Genomic DNA, 25,655 nt, shown 5'->3' on the forward strand with positions numbered 1-25,655 from the left:
TGTAAGGGGATTGGTTCTTACCTAGAAAAAAGTGAGGGAACATTGTAGCAGAGAATGATAAGATGACATCCTCTAAGACAGTAAGGGTCAAAGGTAGAAGCAATGAGGGGAGTTTGGAGGCTACTGCAGTTACCCAGGGCAGAGATGATGGAGGCACAGTAGAGGCAAGGATGGCGGGCAGCAGGTATGTGAGAAGAAGTTAGATTCTACACTAGATTCTAGTTAGATTCCAGCAATCAAATAACAGTTGGATCATAACAGTCTCAAGTTTGGGAAGAAGGTCTGTAGTGGAAGATATAAAAGTGGCTGTCATCAGCACATATGTGGCATTTAAAATCAGTGAACAAAATGGGATTGCTTAAAAAGCAAGTGTAAATAGAAAAAAAAAAAGAGTCCAAGAACTGAACCTTGAAACAATTTAACCTTAGGAGTAATGGAAGGGAATATGCTTAAAGTCAAAAACAGCAATGTCTGTGTGGAAGGACTCTAGACGGTGATTATTTTTTACTGTCATTTATTTGACTTCAGTGGTATGTCTGTGGAGCTGAAGACCGAAGGACATACAGTATCTAATGCCATGTCATTCTATCTCATTGTGGCTCTGCCAGTGAGAACAATATGAAAAGTATGCCGGATTTCAACAATATAAATGGGCAATAAAGTGAAATGAGATTTCAAATGTATTACCTATGTGTGTGAAATATTTGATGGCATACAAAGAAAATATGTTTTGAGCCAGATGGGAAACCATTAAAATATAGTAAGAGAATTAAATAAATATAAAACCTAAGCCAGCCATGAAGAGAATTATAAGCAATCCCAATAGGAGTAGACAGAAATATACATAATAATAGTCTGAACTTAGGAGATGACAATGTCCTCTCAAGGACACGGAGTCTCTGTTGTTACAGCAACTATTACAAGCAGTCAGTTTGTACGTAAGACATACAGGGAGAATCAAAGACCACATCCAGGCCCACAACTGCCCACTGATTTGTAACCTCAATTGGTCTTAAAGGGGAATGCTTGGAACTTAGCATGGAGATGATAAATCAAATCTATAAATAGAAAATAATGTATTAAGTTTAGGAAAATGATTTTGTAAAAATGGAAACAAAGGGTTTGGATACACTTGGCCACAAAACTTTTAGAAATATTTAAGACCATTAATGAAGCTAACATAAGCCTCAGGATTCTAAATTTAAACAATTGATATTGGAATTGTGATCTCAGGTATTCAAAGAGAATTTAAGTTTCTAAACCTTGTTGGGATGTGTAAGAAAACTTAATCTTCACCTTATTTATAAGTTTAACTTGTTACATTTTAAAGAACTACTTAATCACTTGGGAAGCTTCTGTTTACCAATTAAAATTCCCAAAGAGAAAACCAAATATTTTAATGTAGAAATGCAATTCAAAAAGTTTAAAGTTATATAGTTAGCTTCATTTGTAAATGGAACATAACATTAATTCAAAACCTCCTTGCTTTTGACAAGTGATTTTTACTATATCCCTAAATAGAATAATATATATAGGTTGAACTTACAAGCACAAGAAAAACTGTATTTTAAAAAAATTTAATAAATTGAATATTAATGTCAAACAATATATATAAATAGAATTTTCTTGCTCAAAAATTTTCTTCACACACACACAAACTGGCTCAATTTTATATGTCCCACTTTTTGGCAAAAGAATAGAGATTCTCTTACATTTGTCAAATTTCATACAATAAATATAAGTGACTTTTTTTGGAAAAAAAATAGGACACACAAAAAACCACGAGTGAAACAAAATGCTAGATGTACTCCCCCAAAATATTTTTCCAAGTGGTAGCGTGAGGTGTTAGAAGACTACAACAAAATGAAGAACTTCCAAAGATTTTTCAGATTTTACCTCTGAATCTCTATAATTGCACAAACTTGGAAAAATTTCAATGACTCAGATCAGAGGATCCCGGGTACAGTAAAGACAATCACTAAACTAATGAACCTTCTGCCCTTGCTTTACTTAGGTCACCAGAAACGACCACTCTGCCCACATGAAAAGGCAGAACTGCCAAGAAGTTGAGCCTGATGTGAAAACAATGTGATTTCTTTTATATTGCTTGGCTAACCAAAGGATCCAGCATTCAATGGAGACCTGGCCTAGTACTCTCTGTGCTTTCCATTTAAAAGTGTTCCTAATCTCAGAATGCTTCTTGAAAGAGAAATTGCTGGCTCAAGTTTAACATCACCTTTTCCAGCTATTTTGAGTACTGGAGACTCTCTTTAGCTTTCACATAATTTTGCAGGTTTCCCCTTCAATAGTAGTTGTATTTTTAGACACTGGGGTGAAGTGGATAAAAGCATTTTAGATTCAAAAAGACCAAGGTGTTCCACTCTGAGTTTCTTCATAATGTGCTCTAGGCAAGCAGTTTAAACTCTCTATTCCCTGCCCTCCTCAGCTATAAAGTTAAGGGAATAATTATATTTTCCTCACCGGGTCATCATGCAAAAAAAAAAAAATGTATGTAACTCAATATATATCCAAAAGGATAATGACAATACTTGCCATTGGGTAAGCAATCAGAAAATGTCAATAATTTTTTTGCTATCTTAGCATCTACTGATCACAGCAATAGAAACTTTTAATTCACTTACACATTGAAATGAGTTTATAATGTATTAATTATGCTAGCATCTATAAACATTTGAAATATAGTAGCAGATCGTCTATTTGCTAGAGTAACAACTAACCTGATTTCTAACACTAGAAATTAGTTTGGCCTGTTTTGGGAGGTAGTGTTCAGTTTAAAAGCTAATTGTCCAACTTATACAAGACATTCCCATGACTTCCCCTGTAAGTGTTCTATCACTATTCACTTAGCATCTACAGACAAATGCTTAGGGTTCTAAGTTTCTTCAGGAATGAATAAGAGACTAAAGGTGGATAGATACAAGTGTCCCTGGGAAGGAAAGGGTTGTGGTCTGAAGAAAAAACCTCTCAACTTGGCTTGCAAGGCCCTAGCATGGCAATAATTCTTCACAACCTCAAGTCCCATATGGCCAGCCTACAAAATCACTGAAGTATTACTACCCAAACTGCCTTTTAAGATAGAGGAATTTATGAGCACATATTCATCTTTTCTATCTCTTTCTGGCAGCCAATGGCTTCATCTAAGAATGTAAACCCTGCTCTCTTTGATTTAACACCTTCCTTCTGTGTGAAATCTGTGAGTTGCTCAGGCTTTTGGAGTCTTGCCCTGGCCTTCCCCGCTTCCTGGCATAATGCTCTCGTACATTCTCATTTGTGTCACTGACATTTTTCATGATGAAAACCTTCTCATCACCTACCGAAATCAGCTTCCACATTCCTCAGTGATGGTGCACACAGGAATTTGTCAGAGCCGGAGTCCCCTCCCTGTGACAAAGGTGCAGGCACCCAGCAATGGGTTGTAGATTGAAAGTGGTTGGAATGAAGGCAGTGCAATTTGAAGGTGGCTCCCCATATAGGGCATCTCCTAATTGGAGATAATGAGTTCCTACAAAGTCAGTAAGTAAATCGGCAGTAGGTATCTGTTAGGCATGTCTAATTTCTCACTGTCATCACCATGGCACATGGTTTTATTATACAAATAATACATGCTTATGATTTAAAAAAACAAAAAAAGAAAAACAAGGGCAACTGGGTGGCTCAGTCAGTTAAGCATCCGCCTTCGGCTCAGGTCATGATCTCACGATTCATGAGTTCCAGTCCCGCGTCCGGCTCTGTGCTGACAGCTCAGAGCCTGGAGCCTGCTTTAAACTCTGTGTCTCCCTCTCCCTCTGCCCCTCCCTGCTCACTCTCTGTCTCTCAATAAATAAATGTTAAAAAATTAAAAAACAAAAAAAGAAAAACATAGGGATATACTTCACAAACAGGGTGACATAACATGCTTTCTGCATCTGGGATTTTTTCACTTTAGTATATCTTGATATATCTCAAGCATCTCTACATCTCTACAATGTATTTTCTGAACACATTATACGTTAACAAGTCTCTTTTAATGGATCTCTAATCCATACAATACTGTTTCATATGCCAATGAATGTTTAGGTGGTATACTAAGTTATTTGTGACAACGGATGTTTAGGTTGTATACTGTGTAACGTACGACAGTGCTGAGATGAACAGTCTTACATATATCCAAAGCATCTTTCATAAAAGAAAAAAATGATGGAAAAAGGATACATTTATTTAAAACTTTGGTACATATTGCCAAATTGTCCTTGAAGGTGAATGTACCAATTTACATTCATCTATGGGGCATTTTGAAGGGTTTGTTGAGACTTCTGGAACACAGTAAATTGTATGTTTGGGGAATTAGATGAATTGTTTTCTAGGTTGGTTCTATAATCTCCCTCCCAGTTTTAAACTTTTTTCCTTAAGTTTATTTTCAGAGAGAATGCAAGCGGGATACAAGCAGAGAGAGAGAGAGAGAGAGAGAGAGAGAGAGAGAGAGAGAGAGAGAGAATCTCAAGCAGGCTCTACAGTATCAGCACAGAGCCCGATGCAAGGGTCCAACTCACAAACTGTAAGATCATGACCTGAGCCCAAATCAAGAGTCAGATGTTTAACTGTGCCATCCAGATGCCCTGCAGCTTTCTATTTATGATATGTACTGTAAAGTTGCACTAAACCATAGAAAGGAGGTTCTGAAATCAGTGTCTAAGGAGGAAAGGCTGTGTAGTCAAATCACGTCTGAAAACATCTTAAATAGCTCACAAAGTACAATGTGCATAGTTTTGTGTAAAATTTGTACATTAATAGTATTCAAAATGATAAAATGTACAGCAATGTGCAATGTAAATCAAGTAATTGTGCAAAAGATAATTTCACATCACTGTATGCTTAAAGATAAATCACTTTGGCTCAAGGGGATACTGGCATTATAAAGGAATTTTAGAATGACTACATAATTCTATTCCCATCTTGTATTAATCTAAGTGTCCACAGGAAACAGAATGCCAGTAGTTCAAATGAAAAAGTAAAGGGGCAGTTACAGAATGAGAATTAGGTTAAGGGAATAAAAAGTGAATGGTAAGGTCCTAGAGCCTAGATGTTGTGGGAAACAGTTACTGTGCCTGGGGCCTAAGGACAAAGGGACGAAAACAGTACACCCAGTGCTGGGTGATAGCCACTATGGTGGCCAACAGGGCCATGAACTAGAGAGACACAGCTACAGCCAGAGCTAAGACATCGAAGCAGGAAGTGAGAAGAGATACCCTGACCTCTTTCCCCTTCTTGCATCTGACCTTCTACAAAGCTGGCCAGAAGCCTGCTGGCAAAGAAGACTGGATTCAGTAGGCACAGGTCAGCCTCCTGGGGCAGAAAGCAAACCAGAGAAGTCCACTCAGGAGCAAATTCTCTTTGAATGAATTGGCAAGAATAATCACTGACACTATTTAAATTTCTCTCTCCCAACCTGCCCTCCTCCCACCCTCCCTCCGGCTCTCCCCATGGAGTTGAACACATTCAATGACCCTATGATGACACTGCAGTATACATAATAGGAGATTTTACTAGAGAGCTCCTGTTGGATGCTTTTTCTAGCCCACAAAAATACACAGTAAAAGAACATATAGGTCACATGTACTCAAGCAGCTCAGTGTGTGAGCTTTCAGGAAGCTGAAGCTTGGAACAACTTCCTGAAGATCTGGCTCCTCCCATTACTCACTGTGCTGACCCCTCATCCCCCCAAAAAGGCACAGGAATTTAATACCTGGGTTAAGCTTTTCTTATCTGTGAACCAAGGGGATCGGGTTTGTTCTCCAACCTGCTGGTCCTCACAAACTTAGGGAATCCTAGTGGCAATACAAATTCCCAGGTCCTTCTCCAGGCCTAGTAAGTCAGAATCCTCACAACTGATGTTGGCATGCATTGAGCTTGGGAACAACTGTACTCAAATTCTACAATACCCATTCCAGCCCCTAAATTTGATGACAATAACAAAGTTAGAAAGGTGAGCAAAACAATCATTTTTCTTATCACCTAATAGAGAAAAATAGGATTAACATATACCAAAATTGGAGCACCTGGGTGGCTCAGTTGAGTGTTCAACTTCAGCTCAGGTCATGGTCTCATGGTTCACAGGTTCACTGGGCTTGCTGCTGTCAGTGCTGAGCCCACTTTGGATCCTCTGTCCCCCTCTCTCTGCCCCTGCCCCACTTGCATTCTCCCTCTCAAAAAATAAATATTAAATTTTTTAAAAAAGATATTATCTCAAGTAATTATGTTTCTCTAACATTCACAAAGGTTTTAAGATTTCCTTCTATTTTTATTTCTGTTATTTTCAGATTTTTGTTCTAATATTGGTAAATAGTAGTGCATCAAGTATTTTGCATTTGTATTTCTTTCTATAAATTAGGTACTGGGCTCTGAGACAATTGCATCTATGCTATCACTAAGAGAAGAGCTATTTCAACAGCAGCATCCTTCTATTGCAATTCAGCATGTAGTTTTACAATTGACTACATGAGAAGAACCAGTTTCTAGTAAGTTCCTCAGTACAATTAGTGTGTGATTTTGGACAAAAAGAAAAAAAAAAACCCACTTAACCTCTAGACCCTCATTTCCCTCAACTATTAAATGACAGAATTGGTTTAAATGATTTTAAATGTTCTTGATAGCATAGAAAGCCATGAATCTAATAAATGCCACATTAAATCTACATGCTTTCCTTTGTTTTCCACTGTTCCACTTTATTTCATTAATTTGAGAAAAGAAAGCATGAGGGGGGTGGGAAGAGGGTCAGAAGAGCAGAGGGATAGAGAGAGAATCTTAAGCAGGCTCCACACTCAGCACAGACCCTGACATGGGGCTTGATCCCATGACCCGGAGATCAGATCCTGAATTGAAATCAAGAGTCAGACACTCAGCTGACTGAGCCACCCAGGCACCCCCACTGTTGAACTTTAAAAGTGTGAATCTGAGTTTTCAAAACATCTGATCTTGTGCTAAATGGAATAGGACAAAAAATTCTCTAATAGTTATTTACACTTAATACTTGAGCAATCATCCCCTTATGCAATGGGTAAGGACAACAGGGTGGACAAAGTTTCTCTGGAGAGTTATCTTCTACGCTGGTCCAACCATTCCCCATGTTTACTCAGCCTTATAATCAAAGTGTTTTCTTATCAATGCGATTTGATTTACCTTGAGGTGGAAATGACTCCCTTCCCCACAAACTACTTTTCTAATTCATATACTCACATTGAACAATGCCAAAGAAATCAAAGCCACCAACAGAATCAAATTACAGAAATAAATGAATACACTCATAACTCAATACCACTCAGCACAAAGCAATCATTGGATCCCGAACTATAAATTTGATGTAATCTTCCTCAGTCTTTATGCACGCATGAACATTCACACAGGCAAATACATACATGTGTGCACCTTCCCAAATGGACAGAAATAATGCTGTTTCTTTCCATTTATTTCTATCAGTCTGTCCACTTCAAAATGTAGAAAATTCAAATTGTTCAAAGGTGATTTCATTCAAGCTCAGCCTTATGTGTGCTTAGTTGCTAAAATGGTATGATGTCAGGATATCTGGACAAGCTATGCTTTCCAAAAACTATACCCCACCTGTTTGCAACTGCCTAAAATGCCTTCGTCAGCAGAAAAACCTGCCACTGTGTAACAGAAAAGGCATAAAAATGCAAACATTCCCAGGAGATGTAGCTTATTAACTAAAAATTAATAACAATAAATATCAGAGTCATTGTACAAAGGAATGTTAAGAAGGGCAGGAGATGATGAAGCAAAGAGCAGGTGGCCACAGGACACTTAACAATCAAAAGACCCAGCACTGCCAACCCAGAAGATTGGGGTGGAAAGGGACTGGAATGAGTGGGGGAACAGGATGATAGAAGCCCTACTGACTTCTATACGATTTTGTCCTGGTGTTTTCCAATGTATACCAAAGTGTTTTTGCTCACTTACTGGTATCGCTAACAATAGGTTCTAACCCAATTCACCTCACTGCCTGAGATCAGTTTGAAGGCCTCTCAAACCTAAGCATTCTTACTGTGATTGGTTAGGCCTCTTTTCACAAGTACCTTCATATTGTTCACAAAATTTTGGGTAAGTCATTTAAGAACAGACATTCAAACCCTGGTTCTGCTTAAGGTGAGTCAGCAAGGTAAGCGATACTCAGCTTACTGGTCCAAGGCTCTGTTATCCCATGGATAAAATAAAGACATAACTAGTCTTGACCTCAGGTCTTGGTTTGCGTTCCCCCAGCAGAGTCTGGGGCAAAGACATGAGGGTAGGAAGTTTCTCTGAGAGGTAATCTGGAAGCAGGAATGAGGAAGAGGGAGGATGACGGATAGGAGGAAGAGACACCAATGTAAGGGTACATTACTGAAGTTGCTGCTGCAGACAATAGGGCTTTGACCCAGCGAGTACCTCCAGAGGTGTGGTCTCATAAAGAATGGAAGTCTGAAGCATTTACCTAATAACCACTGAAGGCCCTTGTTGAAGATTGCTGAAGGAATCCCTGAACATCAGGGAGACTTCAAGGCAGAAATCTGAAAGAACAGAAGGTTGGAAGCTATCAGTGAAGGATGAGGCCGAACTCCCATGCTGTGGTCCACCACAGCTGCATCTGAGATCAGAGGAAGGCTCAGAAGTGTAACATGGAGTTCCAGAAACATCTGGTGTACCTCTCAAGTGTGTGTAGACACTTAAGCTAAATAAATGCACATGAAGTACTTACTTCTGATATGTAGTTTGGGTTGAATAAATGTCAGTAGTTTTGATGTTAGGACTCCTTTTTATCTTCTAAAGTTCATTAGTAGTAATAACTGCTATGAATTAGATAATAATTACTAAGTAAAACATAACTGTCATTCGTTCTCTAGTTATAAATTATCTTTCCTGTGTCTACTCTTCTAACTCTGATGACCTGCACATTCAGGTACATACTAATCAGTATTTTTTAAATCAACAACTTAATAATAATATTTGGCTATAAGCCATGATGATTCTCACAACAGTTCACTCAGGAAATAATGCTGAATTGACCTGAATGAGACTAACCTCATCAAGGAAAGAATGTATGTCTTTGCATCCTCTGTTTTCTCTCTTCCCAAGGCCCTCATCCTGAGCTCATCACACTTCTAAGTATTCAATAAATGTTGATGGACTTACTTGGTTCTCTAGGTCGAAACTTCCCCAAGGCAAAGAAGTTAACAAGCCAGGGAGTTGAGGCTGTTGCATTTCTTTGTCTTTTAGGAAAACATCAATAACTAGCTATTAATACTCCCTCAAGCAGCTTGTGCCCAGAGTTTTTCAAGGATTCAAACCACAAAAATACTCACCTAATTGATCACTTCCCAAAATTCATTATGTATGGTAATTTTACTTCAGTTAAAAAATATATAGGAAAGCAATTGTACCATTTGGCTTTGGTGCATACTTCTCAGAAATTGTTTAAGATCAAAAGAAGTCTTGGTGCTTCTTAAGTATATTGGCTCCCTACTGAGTACCTACTGGTTCGGCTCAAGTCCATCTTATGTTTGTTTTATTCTCACATATTCTTGTGATCTCTTCATTTTTTCAGTGAGGAAAGTGAACTACAGAGAAAGTAAACAACTTGTTTAAGATTGCACAATTGTAGGCTGACTCCACAGCCCAGGCTCCTATACACAATCTTCCACTGTCTCATTGCTGGTCACAGTGGGCAGTATGAGAGATGTCAGGGTACAGCACAGCCCCTGCTTCCTGTGAGTTTACAGCCTCATGAGGGGGTACAGCAAGCAAGCAGGCATCTTCAGCACAATGGATTCACTGCTCGTTTGGACCTCATGCTAGAAGTAACTACAAAGAATTTTTTTTTGTAGTTTTGCATATTTGTATGCAGAGACGTGACAGATAGGGGAAGGGGCAGGGGTAATAGGACAAAGAGGAAGACTAGTTCGGAAGCTCTAACATAGTCCACACAAGAGAAGGCAGCTTCTAGAACGAGGGTGGAGACAATGGTGACTGAGAAGACTGTATTTGAGAGATCATTATGTGGTAAAAATGTCAGAGCTTATGAAATGACAGATTCAAACTCAAAGTCCTGGGCAGAAGCTTCCCATCTGCCAGTTCTGAGTCATGTGTTCAAGCCAAGGCTGCTGGGCATGGGGAGAAGTAATGTCCAATCCCTTCAGCTTCTTCCCGCAGCAAGATACGGGCACTCTTTCCCTCCAAGGGCTCCCACACTGAGGAACACCAACAGGAAAGGAATTCAGGTGCCGGATGGCCAGAAAGGATGCAAATGTCCACTAGCCTGACAGTGAAGTTGCCAAAGAGGATGATTCTCTGACCCAAGCAAACAAGAGGATTGCGGTGTCATTTATTGAGACAGGAAACCCAGAAGGAGAAGCAGGATTAGGAGACAAAGAAAAGAGTTCAGTGCGAGGCATGACGTATCTGAGGCATAAGCGGTCTCCTATTTTATAGAAGTCCTACAACTCATTATAGTAATCCCTTTCATAGCTTTCCATGATTACTAAGAGGAAAAAACAACAGCAGCAAAATCCCCAAGTGATCCACAGGACTCAGAAAAATCTGGCTTCTGATTACTACACCAGATTTGTTTCATACCCTTCTCTGCCTTGCTTGATGTAGGTCAGGTGCGCCTGGCTTTCTTTAGGTTCCTCAAATATGTCAAGTCATTTTCTGCCTTAAGACCCTGGTCCATGCTCTTTCCTCTTCCTCGAATGCTCTTTTTCCTTCCTCTTAGTTCAGTATATTTAATCTTCAGATCTCAGATCAAATTTCATTACTATCAGAAGTCTTCTCTAACCTCCAAACTAGAATATTCTTTTAACACTTTGTATTTACTTCTACAGCAGCTATAAATGGTTAAAATTATATAGTGTAACTTTAAAATTTTAAGTTCATCTCACCCACTTAACAAGTACAAAGGCCAAATAAGATTTATCACCACTTGATCCCAATGCCCAGGCAGATGATTCAATATTTACTGAAGAATGAGTTCACGAGTGGGTCAATTAATGATGGAAAGAATAAATGTATATAATGGACTAAGCTTGGAGAATTAGCCCAAAGACACTGATTTAGAACCATCAGCACACAGATGGGAGCTTAAGCCAAAAAATCAAATGAAATCACTCAAGAAAGAATGAAGGGAGAAAAGCACTAAGGTCTATTAACTAATAGCCATTAGGCATTTCTTAATATGATTCATGGATCATCCTACATTGGAACCAACTGGAGATTGGATCAAATAACTTATATTTTTAACCAAGTACTCTCAGGTGATTTTTATGCACTCTAAATTCTGAGAACCACTAAACTCAGCAGAGCAATAACTCAACACAGCCCCCAGAAGTTTGTTACAGACCAGAGGCTCTAATGTCCAGGTAAAAAAGCATAAATATGTGCAAGTAGCTAAAACATGTTGTTGTGCAAAGAGTACCAGAGTAGGATACAAAAGTCCTGGATTGATACTGGTCCCATGACTTGTTGGTTTTACAATCTACATAACTACCAGTAATTACCTTGAGGTCAGAGACTTGGGGAGATTGGCTATAGTCTATCTCATTGATGTTTTATAAGGTTTAAATATATGTGATAATTAACTTTTTAAAATATTAAAATTGTTTTATGTGCTCAGAATGCAACAGGGATATTGAAAACCTTGAGAATTTCCTATTGGTTTCCTTCAAATAGTAGAATACCCCTATTAAAGCACTCAGTGAATTCAATTTTCTGTGTGTGTGGTTGCCCAGGAGAGTATGTATTTTTTTTAATTTTTTTAAATGTTTATTTTTGACAGAGACAGAGCATGAGCAGGGAGGGGCAGAGTGAGAGGGAGACACAGAATCCGAAGCAGGCTCCAGGCTCCAAGCTGTCAGCACAGAGCCTGACGTGGGGCTCGAACTTACAGACTGCGAGATCATGACCTGAGTCGAAATCAAGACACTCAACCGACTGAGCCACCCAGGCACCCTGAGTATGTGTATTTTTAATTGTAATCACTAAAGAACAGAAATAGAAAACTAAAACCATCAGCTTTCCACAAGACTTCACAGAGCATCAGAAAAGGCATTAAGGGGAACATTAACCTACCTCTCTGAGAAAAATGATCATATTCAACTGTCATTTCTTATTGCCACTATTACATGCCATCAACAATTTCTTTTATCACAAGTTACACAGAAATAACACCTGGATAATCATGTTGCCTGTAATAACATTATGTAAAATGGGAGAATGATATGATAGCTTGAATGCTTGCCTATGATTTGAGAGAACAGTTTGTAATTATAGGTCTGCTGACAAATCAGTGCTGTCAGGTAAATCGACATCTTGCCTTATCAGGTCTCCATCGTGTAAAGTTGAATACCAACATTTAATTTCCAAAGTCCTCAACTACACTGTAGTAGTTAGGCACATAGAATCTAGAAGAGAAACACCTAATTCTAAATCTTGGTTCTGCCACTTTTTAAAGTAGTTTCTCCCCTTAATTAAGTTACCCTATCTCTGTTTCTCATTTATAAAATAGAGATAATAGTACTCATCTAATAGGGTTATTTGGAGGATTATGTAAATATAGTGTAATATATTTAGAATAGTGTCTAGCACCCAAAAAAATACTCAACAAATGTTATACAATATTAAGCTACCCACCTTATAGAGTTCTTAAGAAAATTAATATGTGTGCTTTTGTCAAAATAAGTACCATCCTTTTTAAAGTGTTACCATTGTTGAACTGGGGTAAAAGTGAGGGATAAGTTGAGAGCAATGAGGATTGTTGGAATGAGTAGGGACATGCATTTATTCTAAATAAAAATAAAATGGCATTTCTCACTTTAATTTTAGGACCCTTTGGGATTGCCAAATGAGTCCTATCACAGTTGTTTGAATGTGCTGAATGGTAGCCACTTTAGCCTCTGAAGACTTCTTTTATTTGGGTGACTAGCTGAGAGCCGGCATGAACGAAGTTTGATGAATGGTGTACTTGACAAGACTCCATAACATATTTACCTTTAAAAAGGAGGATGGGGAGAGCCTGGGTGGCTCAGTTGGTTAAGCATCTGACTTGGTTTCAGCAAGGATCACGATTTCACAGTTTGTGAGTTCGAGCTTTGCATCAGGCTGCACAGTCACAGCGCAGCACCTGCTTGGGATCCTCTCTCTCCCCCTCCCCCCTGCTCTGTCTCAAAATAAATAACTACACTTTAAAAAATAAAAAGGACAAGTAGCAGCATACTTCTAAATTGAAATAAGACATACTAAAGAAGTTCATTACTGCATTCAGTTCTATCTGGTCTTGTAGTCTATGGAGGCAACCTAAGTTAATATCTTAAATATGAGGAATAGTCCTATTTGGGGTCAGGGCATCCCAGCAACCTGCGCCTCAGCATCAAATCATTCTGCCCTTAAGGAGACTCAGTTTCTGGATGCTAGTGGAACAATTTGACTTTTTTATCTGTTTTAGAGACTCATTCCTGACTTTGGACCCTAGTTCAGGTAACTAGGTCACCTCCTGATAACTTGCTAGTATATCAATCCCTCTGGGATTTGCTTTTCTCTTACCAGCTCCCACTCTGGGATGTTTACAGCCTTCCTTAGTTCCTAACCAAGTAACCAAGGCCCTACCAGCGAAAACAACTTCCAGCCCAGCTCAGTCCTCAATACTCTTTGCGCCCAACTCTTCTCTATTCACTCAGTTGACACCCAGAGCTAGACTCCCAGATGGTTTAATAGTTATCCATAGTCCAAAATATTATCTCCAGATGGAAGATTTTCTCTTCTACACTGGACTTTCTAACTTCACTTGCTGAGCTTTATCTCACATCCAGAATTACCCCATTGGGTATAACTGTCCCAGGTCCTAGTATCTCCCATTTTAATATAATCAATACCAACTGATTAAGCTATACTTTTCTCTGTCTTATGTCAGAGTTCAGAGCTTTATTCCAAGAAGAAAATTCTCAAGTGAGTCATAATTTATATAGAATCTTGTTCTGAACTTACATGAAGAACATGAACAATGACATTAGTAGAACCAAAAAAGAAACCTATTTATCTGAGAATTTGACAAAAAACTCTTGAATCTCTGGAATTTGGAAATTTGTACTGCAGTCTTTGAAGCAACACCCCCAGTACAATCTGGAAAGTATCACGTTTCATTGGCAGTAAATATTTTCTTGAAAAATGTGTTCCATTTTTAGCTTTTCTACAAAGTACTTTAGTTTGGGAGCCACTAATAATTATAAATAAACAATTTGAACTCTATGTTTTTATTTTTAAGAGGGCCTTTGTATATCTTTGTGAATTTTTTTCCTGCCTTCTATAGAAGGCTTTAATTCCTCAAAAACTACTGTTATTAACAACTCTTTATCCCTAATAACTTTTTTCAATGTGACAAGTGTCACCCTTCCAGATTATCTCAACTTCCTAAAAAGGTGATGTATCTCTTAGCCCAAATCATTATTACTCATTTTTTTTTGTTAAAAGAGATCACTACTACAGCAGCTAACACAAAACTGGCTGACCATGAAGCACATGAGCCATGCCCTTTCATGATAAGACAGTTGCAATAGGATGTCACAGAAATAGCATCAGTCTTCGGATTTTGTCAGATGAACATCACATTACATCAATACTCTTATTATAGCTGTATGACCTAGACTCACTTTTGCTTCTCTGAGACTCAGCCATCTCATTTTTAAAATGCAGAGATTACAAAAATCAATCACAGAGATTATATATATAAATTATATGTTAATAAATAGATATTCATCCCAAGTTTATAGCAAGAATTGAACATCTTAAAATATCTAGAACCAAATCTGATAGGAAAGTATTAAATATGTATTGACTTCTTAAGTCTTTCTCTTAGTTCTACCTCACACCAGAGTATATTTTAAAACTTGGCTTCACTTAAACAACAAACACAAAAACAAAATAAAACCAAAAACTAAACAAATAAGAAAAGGAACAAGGAAAGAAAACCAAAAGAAAAGGAAACCTTTGGCTCCACTTTGACCTAATCTCCTCATATATACCACCATTACTTGTCTCCCTACTCAAAGGGAACTCCCTTTGACTTCCAGTCCTGTATCCTAGGACATCTGTACCTGTGCATTTGGGCTTTATGTCTAGCAAGAAGTAAAGATGCCAGCTGTTTCTGCTCCCCCTAGGGGACCTTGGCCACTTCACTCTTCACAGGTATTCTTTCTAGATCTTCTGTTTCAAAACTCAAAACAATGCCTTTGTATTATAGGTAATTCTAGAATATTAAAAATCAAACCATACTAAACCACAAGTTTATTACTATACATTGCATTTTAATGGAACATTTTATACATGGGTTGCCTTCTACCATGACCAATACTGCTATACTTACTTTAAGGAAAGATCTTCTACTACTTCTACTCCTCCTCCTCCTCCTCCTCCTCAAGTCTCAAACATGCAAAAACAGTAAAATGTAAAAACAAACAAAAAAACATAAAATGTGGGATATGTAGGATGATGGGTGATTCGCTGAATATTTTCTATGGCAAAATCTCCTAGAATTTTTCAAATAGCTACTTTCTAAAATTTTCAGTTTACATACACCTTTCAAGGAATATATCTGTTTCTTGTCTATGCTTTAATGAGTAGATATTACCAAAATCTTTCCATAAATGTGATAACCTACTGCTCTGGAGAACTAGGAAATAATTCTGTATTTGTTTTTAAGTTAAGAAAAGTATACCTGTATTTCCTTAGACTGATTCTATCTCTTCTAATTAAAAAAAAAAGAAGAAGAGAGAAAACAACTCTAAATAAATGGGTAGGTGAAATGTTTGCCACACAGTACTCTTTAAATGTGTTCTGATGATCACCTACATCAGAAGCACTTAGGGAGTATATTAAAAAGGCACATCCCATCCCTCCTGGCCTGGACTCTAAAGTTTGAGAAGTATCTCTTGATAGATTTGGGCCAAAAAGCCCCAAAACGTAGTTGAAATATTATTCTTCTTAAACATTAATCCCAGAATTTAAGTAAATTCCAGAGATTTAATCTTGGAGATGTATAGGTTACATCATCATAGAAAGAATAACTAGCCTTCTCACAAATGTGATTGACCTAAAGGGGAAAAAGTCATGTTTTTATTCTTGCCTATTTTGATCATGCCTATTTCATCATGTTAAAATATACAGAATTTTAAAAATGTCCTTTTGTTTGAAAGAAAAAGAAACTTAAGTAAATTTATATTCTATGCATTCTCCACCACTTGTAGAACTATGGTGGAACCATATGGAACATCTTTCAAATATATATATGACAACAGCAAGATGCAGAACATGCGTATATGACATGTAATATCATTTATGTTAAATTTAAAAATAAAGGAGGTATATATATATGTTTATAGAGTGTCAAACAAATCATCTTTCTCTGAAGAATAGAAGGAGATGTTAATTTTACTTTTAACCTTGGGATTTTCTGGATTTTCTTTTATTATGATTTTGTGTGTGTGTGTGTGTGTGTGTGTGAGTTTTATTTACAAGTGCACATATAATTCATCATTAACACATACAATTTTGGATAAATATCCATGGTCCCAAATACAGAACCACAAAATCAAACATTTATGACGTAATCCTAAAAATTTACAATTGTACAACACTTGTTGGGAACAACAAGTACTACAAAAGCTCCCCAGATGATTCTAACAACCAGCCAGGTTGGGAACCACCCGTCCAATGTAATAAAGTCTCAATCTTAGGAAAATATTTTACATTCAACTGCATATCTTTGTTGGAAGCCAAAATATTTCCACAAAACTCTATAGCTATTAGAAAACAAAATGCACACCATGGTAAAAATATCATTAATTATGCTAATCACAGATGTCACAGTCTCTTTCAGAATCTACACACAGCCTGGGAATGGCATTTCAAAACAAAATGAGATTTTTGTTCTGCTAAAAAAATTTACTTCCAACTGATGTTAGACTCTAATTCCACATCAAGTGTACTCAGACTTCAAATAAATCATCCCTCAAGCTGCTGTCGTACAGTATTTATTGGGCTTTACAAGCCTTGATTTATACAATGTACCAAGGACTTGTAACAGAAAAACTAAGAATGAACTATTTTATATCAAAACCTCAGTGCCTTTCATATTATTACTGTTTTTTAATGAAAATCCTTTAGTTGTAATAAAACTGTGACTAATGCTGTCCTTCCTTTTTGATCATGTTTTTCCACCTTAAAACATGAATACCTAATCTCTGAAGTGAGTTAGCATATGGCTGCTCTAAATAATCAAAATAACCATCTATTTAACTCTGGACCCTCCTCTTACTATCTGTATGACATTGAGTAAGTTATGCAGGTTTTCACCATCTCAGTTTCCTTACCTGTAAAACAGAATCATAACAGAATAATTCCTAGTGGTGTTGTAAGAAATAAAAATAAACAAATAAACTGCCTGGAAAGTATCTAGTATGTACTAGTACTCAATAATAAGCTTTTACTAATTCAAAAAGACATATGCACTCCTATGCTTACTGCAGCATTATTGATAATAGTCAAGTTATAGAAACAATACAACTGATGAATAGATAAGGAAGATGTGGGGTGTGGGGGGGGGTATGTGGGGGGACACACACTCACACACAGTATACAGGAATACTACACAGCCATAAAAAGGATGACTTCTTGCCATTTGTGACAACATGGATGGACCTAGAGGGTATTATGCTAAATGAAATAAGTCAGACTAAGAAAGATAAATACCATACAATTCCACTCATTAGTGGAATCTAAAAAATATAAATAAATGAATAAATGAACAAATAAAAAACAGAATCAGACCTATAAATACAGACAACAAACTGATGCTTGCCAGAGGGAGGGAGTTGGGGGAATAGACAAATTGGGTAAAGGGGAATGGGAGATACTAGCTTCAAGTTATGGAATGAATAAGTTATGGGAATAAAAGGTACAACATAGGGGATATAGTCAACGGTACCATAATAACATTGTATGGTGACAGATGGTAGCTACACTTTGGGTGAGCACAGTATAATGTATAAACTTGTCAAATTACTATGTTGAACACCTGAAACTAATGTAACATCATGTATCAACTATACCCAAATTTATAATTTTTTTTAAATGTAAGAACTTTTAAATAAATTTTAAATAGTAATAACAAGCTTTTATTTCAAACCATACTTCTAAACTCTCAAAACATAAAGTCATAGTCTTATGGGCCACACTTTGGATTTGACTTTGAAACTTGTGCTTTCTATTTAGTATACTGTTCCCCTTGATTCAGCATTCATCCAACACATATTAACTCAGTGACTACTCCATATAAAGCATTGGTCTAGGCACAGTGCAAATGAAAGAATGAAAACAACAAACCTCTCACCTTTAGAAGACAATTTAGAAGAGAAAATGAGAAACTGTCAGTATGTAAGGTAGAAGCTAGTGCCATAAAAGGCAGGTATCTGAGAATTCAGAGGAGACAATAGTTAATTCCAGCAGGACTGGAAGTAAGGGATCCAAGAGTCACTACCATGGTGTGGGGTTCAGGCCAGCTACACAAAAGGTACCACTCAGCAGGGTTCAGCAACAAGGCAAGAATATGACCTCATCGAGTTTTTGGCTACACACATTACAAAATCCTTTCCCCACTGGCACACTATTCAAGGTGAAAGTTCTCAAAAACACTATGACCAAATATCCGTGCATATAAACATTGGGGTCGTTAAAATTCCTCTTTACCAGGACCCTGAGGACAGAAGTTGAAATCAATTAAATTTATGAACTTCTAATTCCATAAAGCTCTATCAGGGCAACAGCATCCTATGGAGTTTTATAGCAAGAACTCTACAGTCTAATCTTGGCAGATTAGTAATGGAAAAAGAAAAAAAAAAAAACAGCTCTGCTACCTAATGATGGAGAGCCTCTCCATGGTAGTCATGGAGAGAAAAATCTATGGGCATCTGCCCAAAGCCCAGTAAGCAGATGGCCATGGGCACAAAATCCATCACGACAATTGGCACCTCACTGGAATGCTCTGAGCAGTCAAGGGGCCTGAAAAATGCCCTTCTTTGGCTGCCCTTCCTCCTGAGGCATATTGGTGGCACAGGAGGGAGACAACTGCCTGACTGCTGCCAAAGGAAGAAAAGATGGCCTTTAAAATCTAGGCTACTGCAGCCTCCTGGGTAGTCAATCTGGTGCCTTTCAAGCAACCAGAGCGCATCTTAAAGATGTGTGTCTGATTTCCTTCAGGATAAATGATACCCAACAGATTCCATTCAAAGCTAGCTCAAGGATAACACGTCAAGCTCCAAGATGGCGGAGGGGTCTAGGTGCTCTATAGCGAGGCCCAAGATATCAGGTATATGGCACAACATTGTTTTACCTATTTTCAGATTCTTAAATTGGTGATGTGCAGTTAACTAAGTGTATTTCTGTTCTCTAAGGAAAAGTGCCACTGGACTATTAAGGTTGTTAACTACTCGAAGGGTCAATACTCCTAACAATCTACTTTGTAGATATTTGCTACTTTGGAATTTTTTGTTTTTAATATAATTTATGGTCAAATTGGTTTCTATACAACACCCAGTGTTCATCCTAACAAGTGCCCTCCTCGATGCCCATCACCCACTTTCCCCTCTCCCCCACCCTGCATCAACCCTCAGTTTGTTCTCCGTATCCAAGAGTCTCTTATGGTTTGTCTCCCTCCCTCTCTGTAACTTTTTTTTCCCCTTCCCCTCCCCCTCCCCCATGGTCTTCTGTTAACTTTCTGAAGATCCACATATGAGTGAAAACATAAGCTAACTTGGAATTTTTAAAAGTTAATGACGATCAACTTTTTGAAATTTATAGTTTTGGAATTTTTATAATATTGCCTAACATTTCAGATACTTTAACCACCTGGCATTAAAACATCTATTAAATCACAATAGACACATACTCAAGCACACTGGTTAGTCTTAAGATGCCCTTAAGTAGACTTACCTGAATCCACATGTTGGCCTTTATCCCAAGAAACTATTAACTGAGTTTCAGTAATAGGGGTATCTAAATATTAAACATCACTCTTAAATAAGACAGTTATTATTCCAGTATGAATTATTATTTCATAAAATTTTGATTACTCTGCACATTCACGTTGGCTTTAAATATAGTTGAGAACTGCCTCCTGAAAACAACAAAGTCACAGCCAAGGCACCCAAGATCCCTTTAACTCATGTTGTTCTTTAAATAAGTTACATAATCCTAATTGTTATTTCGATTGCCTTGGGGCCTGAAACAGTTTAACAATAAAGGTATCTGACTATTCAATAATCTAGCCCTATCAACAAGAAAATCACCAGTTTTAAGGAATGTCTAACAACAAATTTGTTCAAGACAAAGATGCTGTCATCAGCTACTGGCTGAGGAAATTGTTATATTATTTCATAATGGCAAGGACAGTTGATCATCTTAATATATACCTTTAAGAAATGTTATGTAAATACATTAAAGACTACAATGCCATAAATAAGGACAACTTTAACAATATAAAATTCATTACAACGGAGATAATATCAAACTACCCTAAAGATAAAAGTGATAAGCATGGAAATAACATAAATGGTAAGAGATTGGGGTAAGTGCAGGTGAAGTTTGGTAGAAAATAAAAAGTCAAAAACACCTATTTACAAGTGGCTAGTTTTCAAAAGTGGATGAACCAAACTTGTTCCCTCGGAAAAATCAAGTAAAATTCTTAAATAAGAATTTTATAAGAATAGCTCTTTTCAATATCATAAGGGGGGAAGAGACTTCTCTTTAGGAGAGAACTTGACTCATTACTGACTCCTCTTCAAAGAGTGCTTTGTGACCATTCAGTCATGGCCTAGAGTTTTGGCTATACTGTACTCCCTCAGCTTCATCAGTAAGCAGTGATGGAGGCAATGGTCCTCCATGGGACTGGCTAGGGTTGGCTATGCATATCCACCTCCCCCTTATGGCAGGCTTCAAAGTATAGATTTGATGGGAGGGGTAAAACTGGAGTCTATGGTTCCTAATTCTTTAAAATTATAGCATTCTCCTCATCCTTGTAAACCTAATAGAACCAAAAAGTAATTCCGGGTTGCTGTTCGATTTCACTTGCCCCCCCCCCTTTTTTTTTCCTTTTGATGACTGATGCCACAACGTTAGTTAATATGAAATGGGGTTTGTTCCTAACCCTAGCAGAGAAATCTGGGCTCATTTTAGTATGACCTATTTGAAAACACCCTGATTTTAAATCATCAAGCCCAACTTGTGGGGGGAGCAGAGTAAACTAATACCCTTCTCAGAATAAACATGCAAATTTCTTGCAAATACATTCTTTCTCCCAAGAGTAAATACAGAACATACTCTAAAGAAGCACCACCCAACGTTAAAATACAACTAGCTCAAAATGTAGCATGTAAACATGAGTACCTCCAGCCAGGATCTTCTCTTCTAATTCTACCATTTGTTTCTTATAGGCTTTTAAAGCTGCTTCTTTGAAAGAAGGACGAATTCTCTTTGGCTTTATGATTTCCATGGGCTGTTCAGGGATGTTTTGGTTTTCATCTTCTTTTATTTCCATTTCAGGTGATGTTTCATTTAATGGCTCCAATCCTCCTTCACTAACCATATCATCTGCCTGCACGTCATAACCCTCATCTTGTGGGGTTTCATAAGGTGTTTCATATGAAGGATGATCGTATACCTGCATTTGTTCATCTGTTTCAGTCATACTAGTCCTGTTTTCTAGCTTTGCAAGGACTTGCTCCATCACTTCAACATAATCTGTCTCATTATCAGCCACTGGTTCACTATAGTCCTCCTCATCCTCTGCTTTGTAGTAAAAAGGCTCTGTGTAGACATCAGAATCAAGGGTGGTACTTGACTCATTTGCAGTTGATTGGGATAATGTCCGAAATCTCCCCATTAAGGAAGAGCCACTATCTTCATACCCACTGAGACTCTGTGTGCTTTTGTTCCATACCACTTCCAATGCTGATTTAGCTCTCTGTAATGTAGATCCAAATTTTGGGAAACTGAAAGACTTATCAGAAAGGTCAATACTTAATCGACTATGCCAAGATTTGGGTGGGGCATCCTCTGAATCATCGCTTTGCAATTCACTTTGACTTCGATACATCATGGACAATTGGTTTTGATTTTGGTACAGATCATTAGAATTTGCTTCCTGGTAAGAATCATATTGGCCAACCCATTGGCCTTGTGGTTCATTATCCAACCCAGGGCATGGAGATGAATTGTCATCTTGGGTTAAATCATAGCTCTCAGAGTCATCCTGAAAGTCACTGTGGCCCTTTCCCAAGTCTTCTAGGTCTTTATTGTAAACATCTAGTTGTTGATCAGATAGACTGTTTGTGTCATAGTCAAAAGCTTCCTGGGTGGATGAATCTAAACCTAAATCAGTGCCTTGCTCTACTTGATTCCATTCCTTCCACGGACAAAGATCCTCATGTAAAGAGAGCTGAGAATCACTGTAATGACTTCGGTCCCCAGATGCACATACCATACCATTACTCATTCCACTATCCACAGTTTCTGTGTTCTCAATTTCACTCTGCCCTTGGACACCCTGAAGTGCCCCTTTCAAATGTTGATTCTGAGGACTGTCATACAAGGTGGCTGTGCCCTCCTGCTTCCTCTGCCAAAGTTCTCGATCTGAAGATGACAGGAGGGAGCTTCCATTAGTTCTAGTGAAAAAATGATTTTCTGAAAAATCCTCTGAGTAAGATTGACACAACTTGGAAAAATCTGATTCAGAACGACTAAGTTTAGCAGTGAAAAAATCACTCTGTGAATGCCAGAGGGGTGTAGCATCTGCATAATGGGTTGTAGTTTGTTTTTCCAAATTATCTGATTCTGGCAATTGTGAGGAAATTTTATCATAATCAGACTTACTTGAAATTCTGCTGCCACTAGCAGTTTTATTCTTGGCTCTTGAATTGTGTGATTTTGAACTTGACTTGGAAGTACTTCCTTTTGTTGGAAACTCTGACTTGGAAAGCACAGCGTAACTATTTCTATTGAGGTCAGATTCCAGCTCTCCATCACTGTCATCAGGTGACTGCCAATTATTCTTCTTGCTTTTGGGCTCTGGAGTAGACAGCTTTATATCCATGCTTTCATATGTCTGGGAGGATGGTATCCCTCTTTCTTTTCTTTCTCTTATGTCATGAGTAAGAATATCTGTTGAGATTCCAATGCCTGTTCCTTTGAGTTTGTATGATTTTTTTAATACAGAATCTCTTTGCTGAGGGGTTTCAAAGTACACGAGTATGGGTCGAGGCTTTGCATTTGGGCAGTCCCTCTGGTGTCCTATCCTTTGAGCAAATTCAATTTTAATTGCATTTGGTACATCTGAAAAGCCCATTTTATCTACTAGAATTTGATACACCACACTTTCAATGTATTCAAATCTTTCTTCAGGCACATTTAGAAACCTCAGGCTTGCCTTGCTACCCATATGACCTAAATGTTTAATATAATCATGAATGTCTCTGGTTTCCCTCCGAGATTGGACAAACCCTGTACGTAGCTGCTCAATTTCACTTTGTACAACCTCCACACTGCTGGAGATCTCATCTATAGAATGCTTGAGAGCATTGACATGCCCTCGTAGTTCAGAGAGTTCCGTTTCGATCTGACTTATCCCCTGAAGTTCCTTAAAGATCATTTCCATGACATCATGTGTTTGGCTAATGCAGCCAGAGGAACTGAATCCTGGCTCGAGGGCATTTGTCTTTGGGTTTCGTGCAGTTCTGTCCAAAGATTTACTTCTTATTCCCCAGGTTTTCTTCATTGTGCTCAACTCTGAATCTGATGAAACACATTCCTGACTCTTTTTCCATTTTCTCAGTTTGCGTAAAGCTCCTAGCTTTAAGCTATGTAAAGTGCGTTCTCCATCAGAACTGCCCTCAGAGGGGGCCAGGCTGCTTGAACTCTTTCTATTGCGTCTAACTGGCATTGTGTGTGTTGACTGTGCCTGGTTCTCTGTACTACTCCTTAGTTCGTTGAGTGATTCTGAATAGGAACTCTCAATTGAAGATAACTCTTGAAGCAGATCCTCATTATCACTGTTAGTTACATTAATATTCTTTTGTAGGCCATTGGCGATAGCTACTCGGTAACTGAATGTTGGTGAGAGGGAAAATTCTTTATTAGTCTCGTCTTCTTCAGTGGATAAGTTGCGAGTAGATGAACACTTCGCAATCTTCTTTACAGTGCTTTTTAAGGTATTAGAAAATTTAGGGGTTTTGGTCTGGCCAGCAGTAGGAAAGTCTTGATCCTTTTTGTGCTGACGATTCTCTTTTTTTTTGGTTGTATTTCCCAGTTTCTTTGTAAACATTCCTTTGCAAAGCTTATGTATGTAAGGTAAAATCAGGCTCTTGAAAAGATTAGCCACCATGGAGAGCAATTAGTGCAAGTTTTCCTGCCCCAAAGTAGTAAACAAAGTATCAGGATGAAAATCTGTAAATCCAAGGCAAGCATCTCTGTTCAGATGTTCTGTGAATTACTCAAACTACCAAGAATGGCAGCCATGGTTCTGCTGCAGTGTCAATGTCCTGTGACAACCATAAGCAAAGCTCCATTTATGAAAGACATTCTCTCCCGGAGAAGGGGTTTCATGAATCTCTCTCATTTCCACATAACTTCATATAGTGTCTAAAAGAAAGAAATGTTGAAATGATTATCAGAATTCAATTCTAGATTAATCCCATTTCTAACATATTTCTGAAGTAGTCAAGATACACAATGTATGAAACATTGCTGAGGGGAGCAGAGGAGTATGTGAATTTCAGTACAGAGTTATTTTTAAAATAACTATAAAGCAAATTGGTACCAATAACTACATTAAAGTTATATTTTCTTTTTAAATCATTAATTAGGGGACACAACTCACACAGTAATAAAAGGTAATAATGGCTATTTAGAAAAGGCTGTGTAAGATTATAGGCCAATTTAAAAAGCTATATTAACGACATATTATCATTTCCACTTTGTTTCCTTTTCTAAAATTCCATTTACACAAACCTCAGCATTTAAATTTAAATTTTCCTCCAATCTAGACATTTAAAACTCATCAAATTCATATTATTCATATGTGTAAGCCCTTTTCTTGTTCAAATAACATTTTACTTTTCTAGATAGAGTGGGAATTTCTTAAATAATAAAGTCATCCAAGTGAGAAATATTTCATATAATGAAATAAATACCAAGAGAAACATATTTGAAAACATGCTTGGATTTAATATATCCAAGTTTTGAGAGGACATGACTTGAAAGAGTTGAGCCATCCCAATCAACTGGTACAGCCTTGTGGCAAATGGCAGGGAACCCATCCCCAGGGCAGAACTCTGACTGGAGATAGAGTACCAAATTACGAAAGGAAATTGTGTCACAAATAAAAGTTACCTACTGAGAATCAAAAATTGGTTAGGTAGAACTCGTCCAATGAGTTGATACTTTATAATGCAAATGACCACACCAGTAACTAATATTTACGATGATTAATTTCATGAATTACATGAAGTAAAAGAAGAGAAAAAGAGAGAAAAAGTTTACATTAATTTTCCTGGTTCAATAGTACCACACCTTGT

General features: G+C 37.7%; 1 protein-coding gene across 5 annotated transcripts in view; it reads right to left on the bottom strand.

The window, feature by feature from the left end:
- Positions 1-25,655, bottom strand: part of UNC13C (unc-13 homolog C) — a 599,100-nt gene that overhangs the window by 541,218 nt on the left and 32,227 nt on the right. For 4 of the 5 annotated variants that reach the window (XR_008299165.1, XM_027067285.2, XM_053223997.1 and 1 more), the window contains exon 6: positions 21,472-24,720. Coding sequence is in view for 3 of the 5 variants with exons in the window: in XM_027067285.2 (XP_026923086.1) it covers positions 21,472-24,463 (2,992 nt within the window). In the remaining 2 variants the exon portion in view is untranslated. Of the gene's footprint in view, positions 1-21,471; positions 24,721-25,655 lie in introns of those variants that run through there. The other variant, XM_053223998.1, reaches the window with a different exon arrangement.

This window comes from Acinonyx jubatus, chromosome B3, assembly GCF_027475565.1.
Source record: "Acinonyx jubatus isolate Ajub_Pintada_27869175 chromosome B3, VMU_Ajub_asm_v1.0, whole genome shotgun sequence".
NCBI classification, from domain to species: Eukaryota; Metazoa; Chordata; class Mammalia; order Carnivora; family Felidae; genus Acinonyx; species Acinonyx jubatus.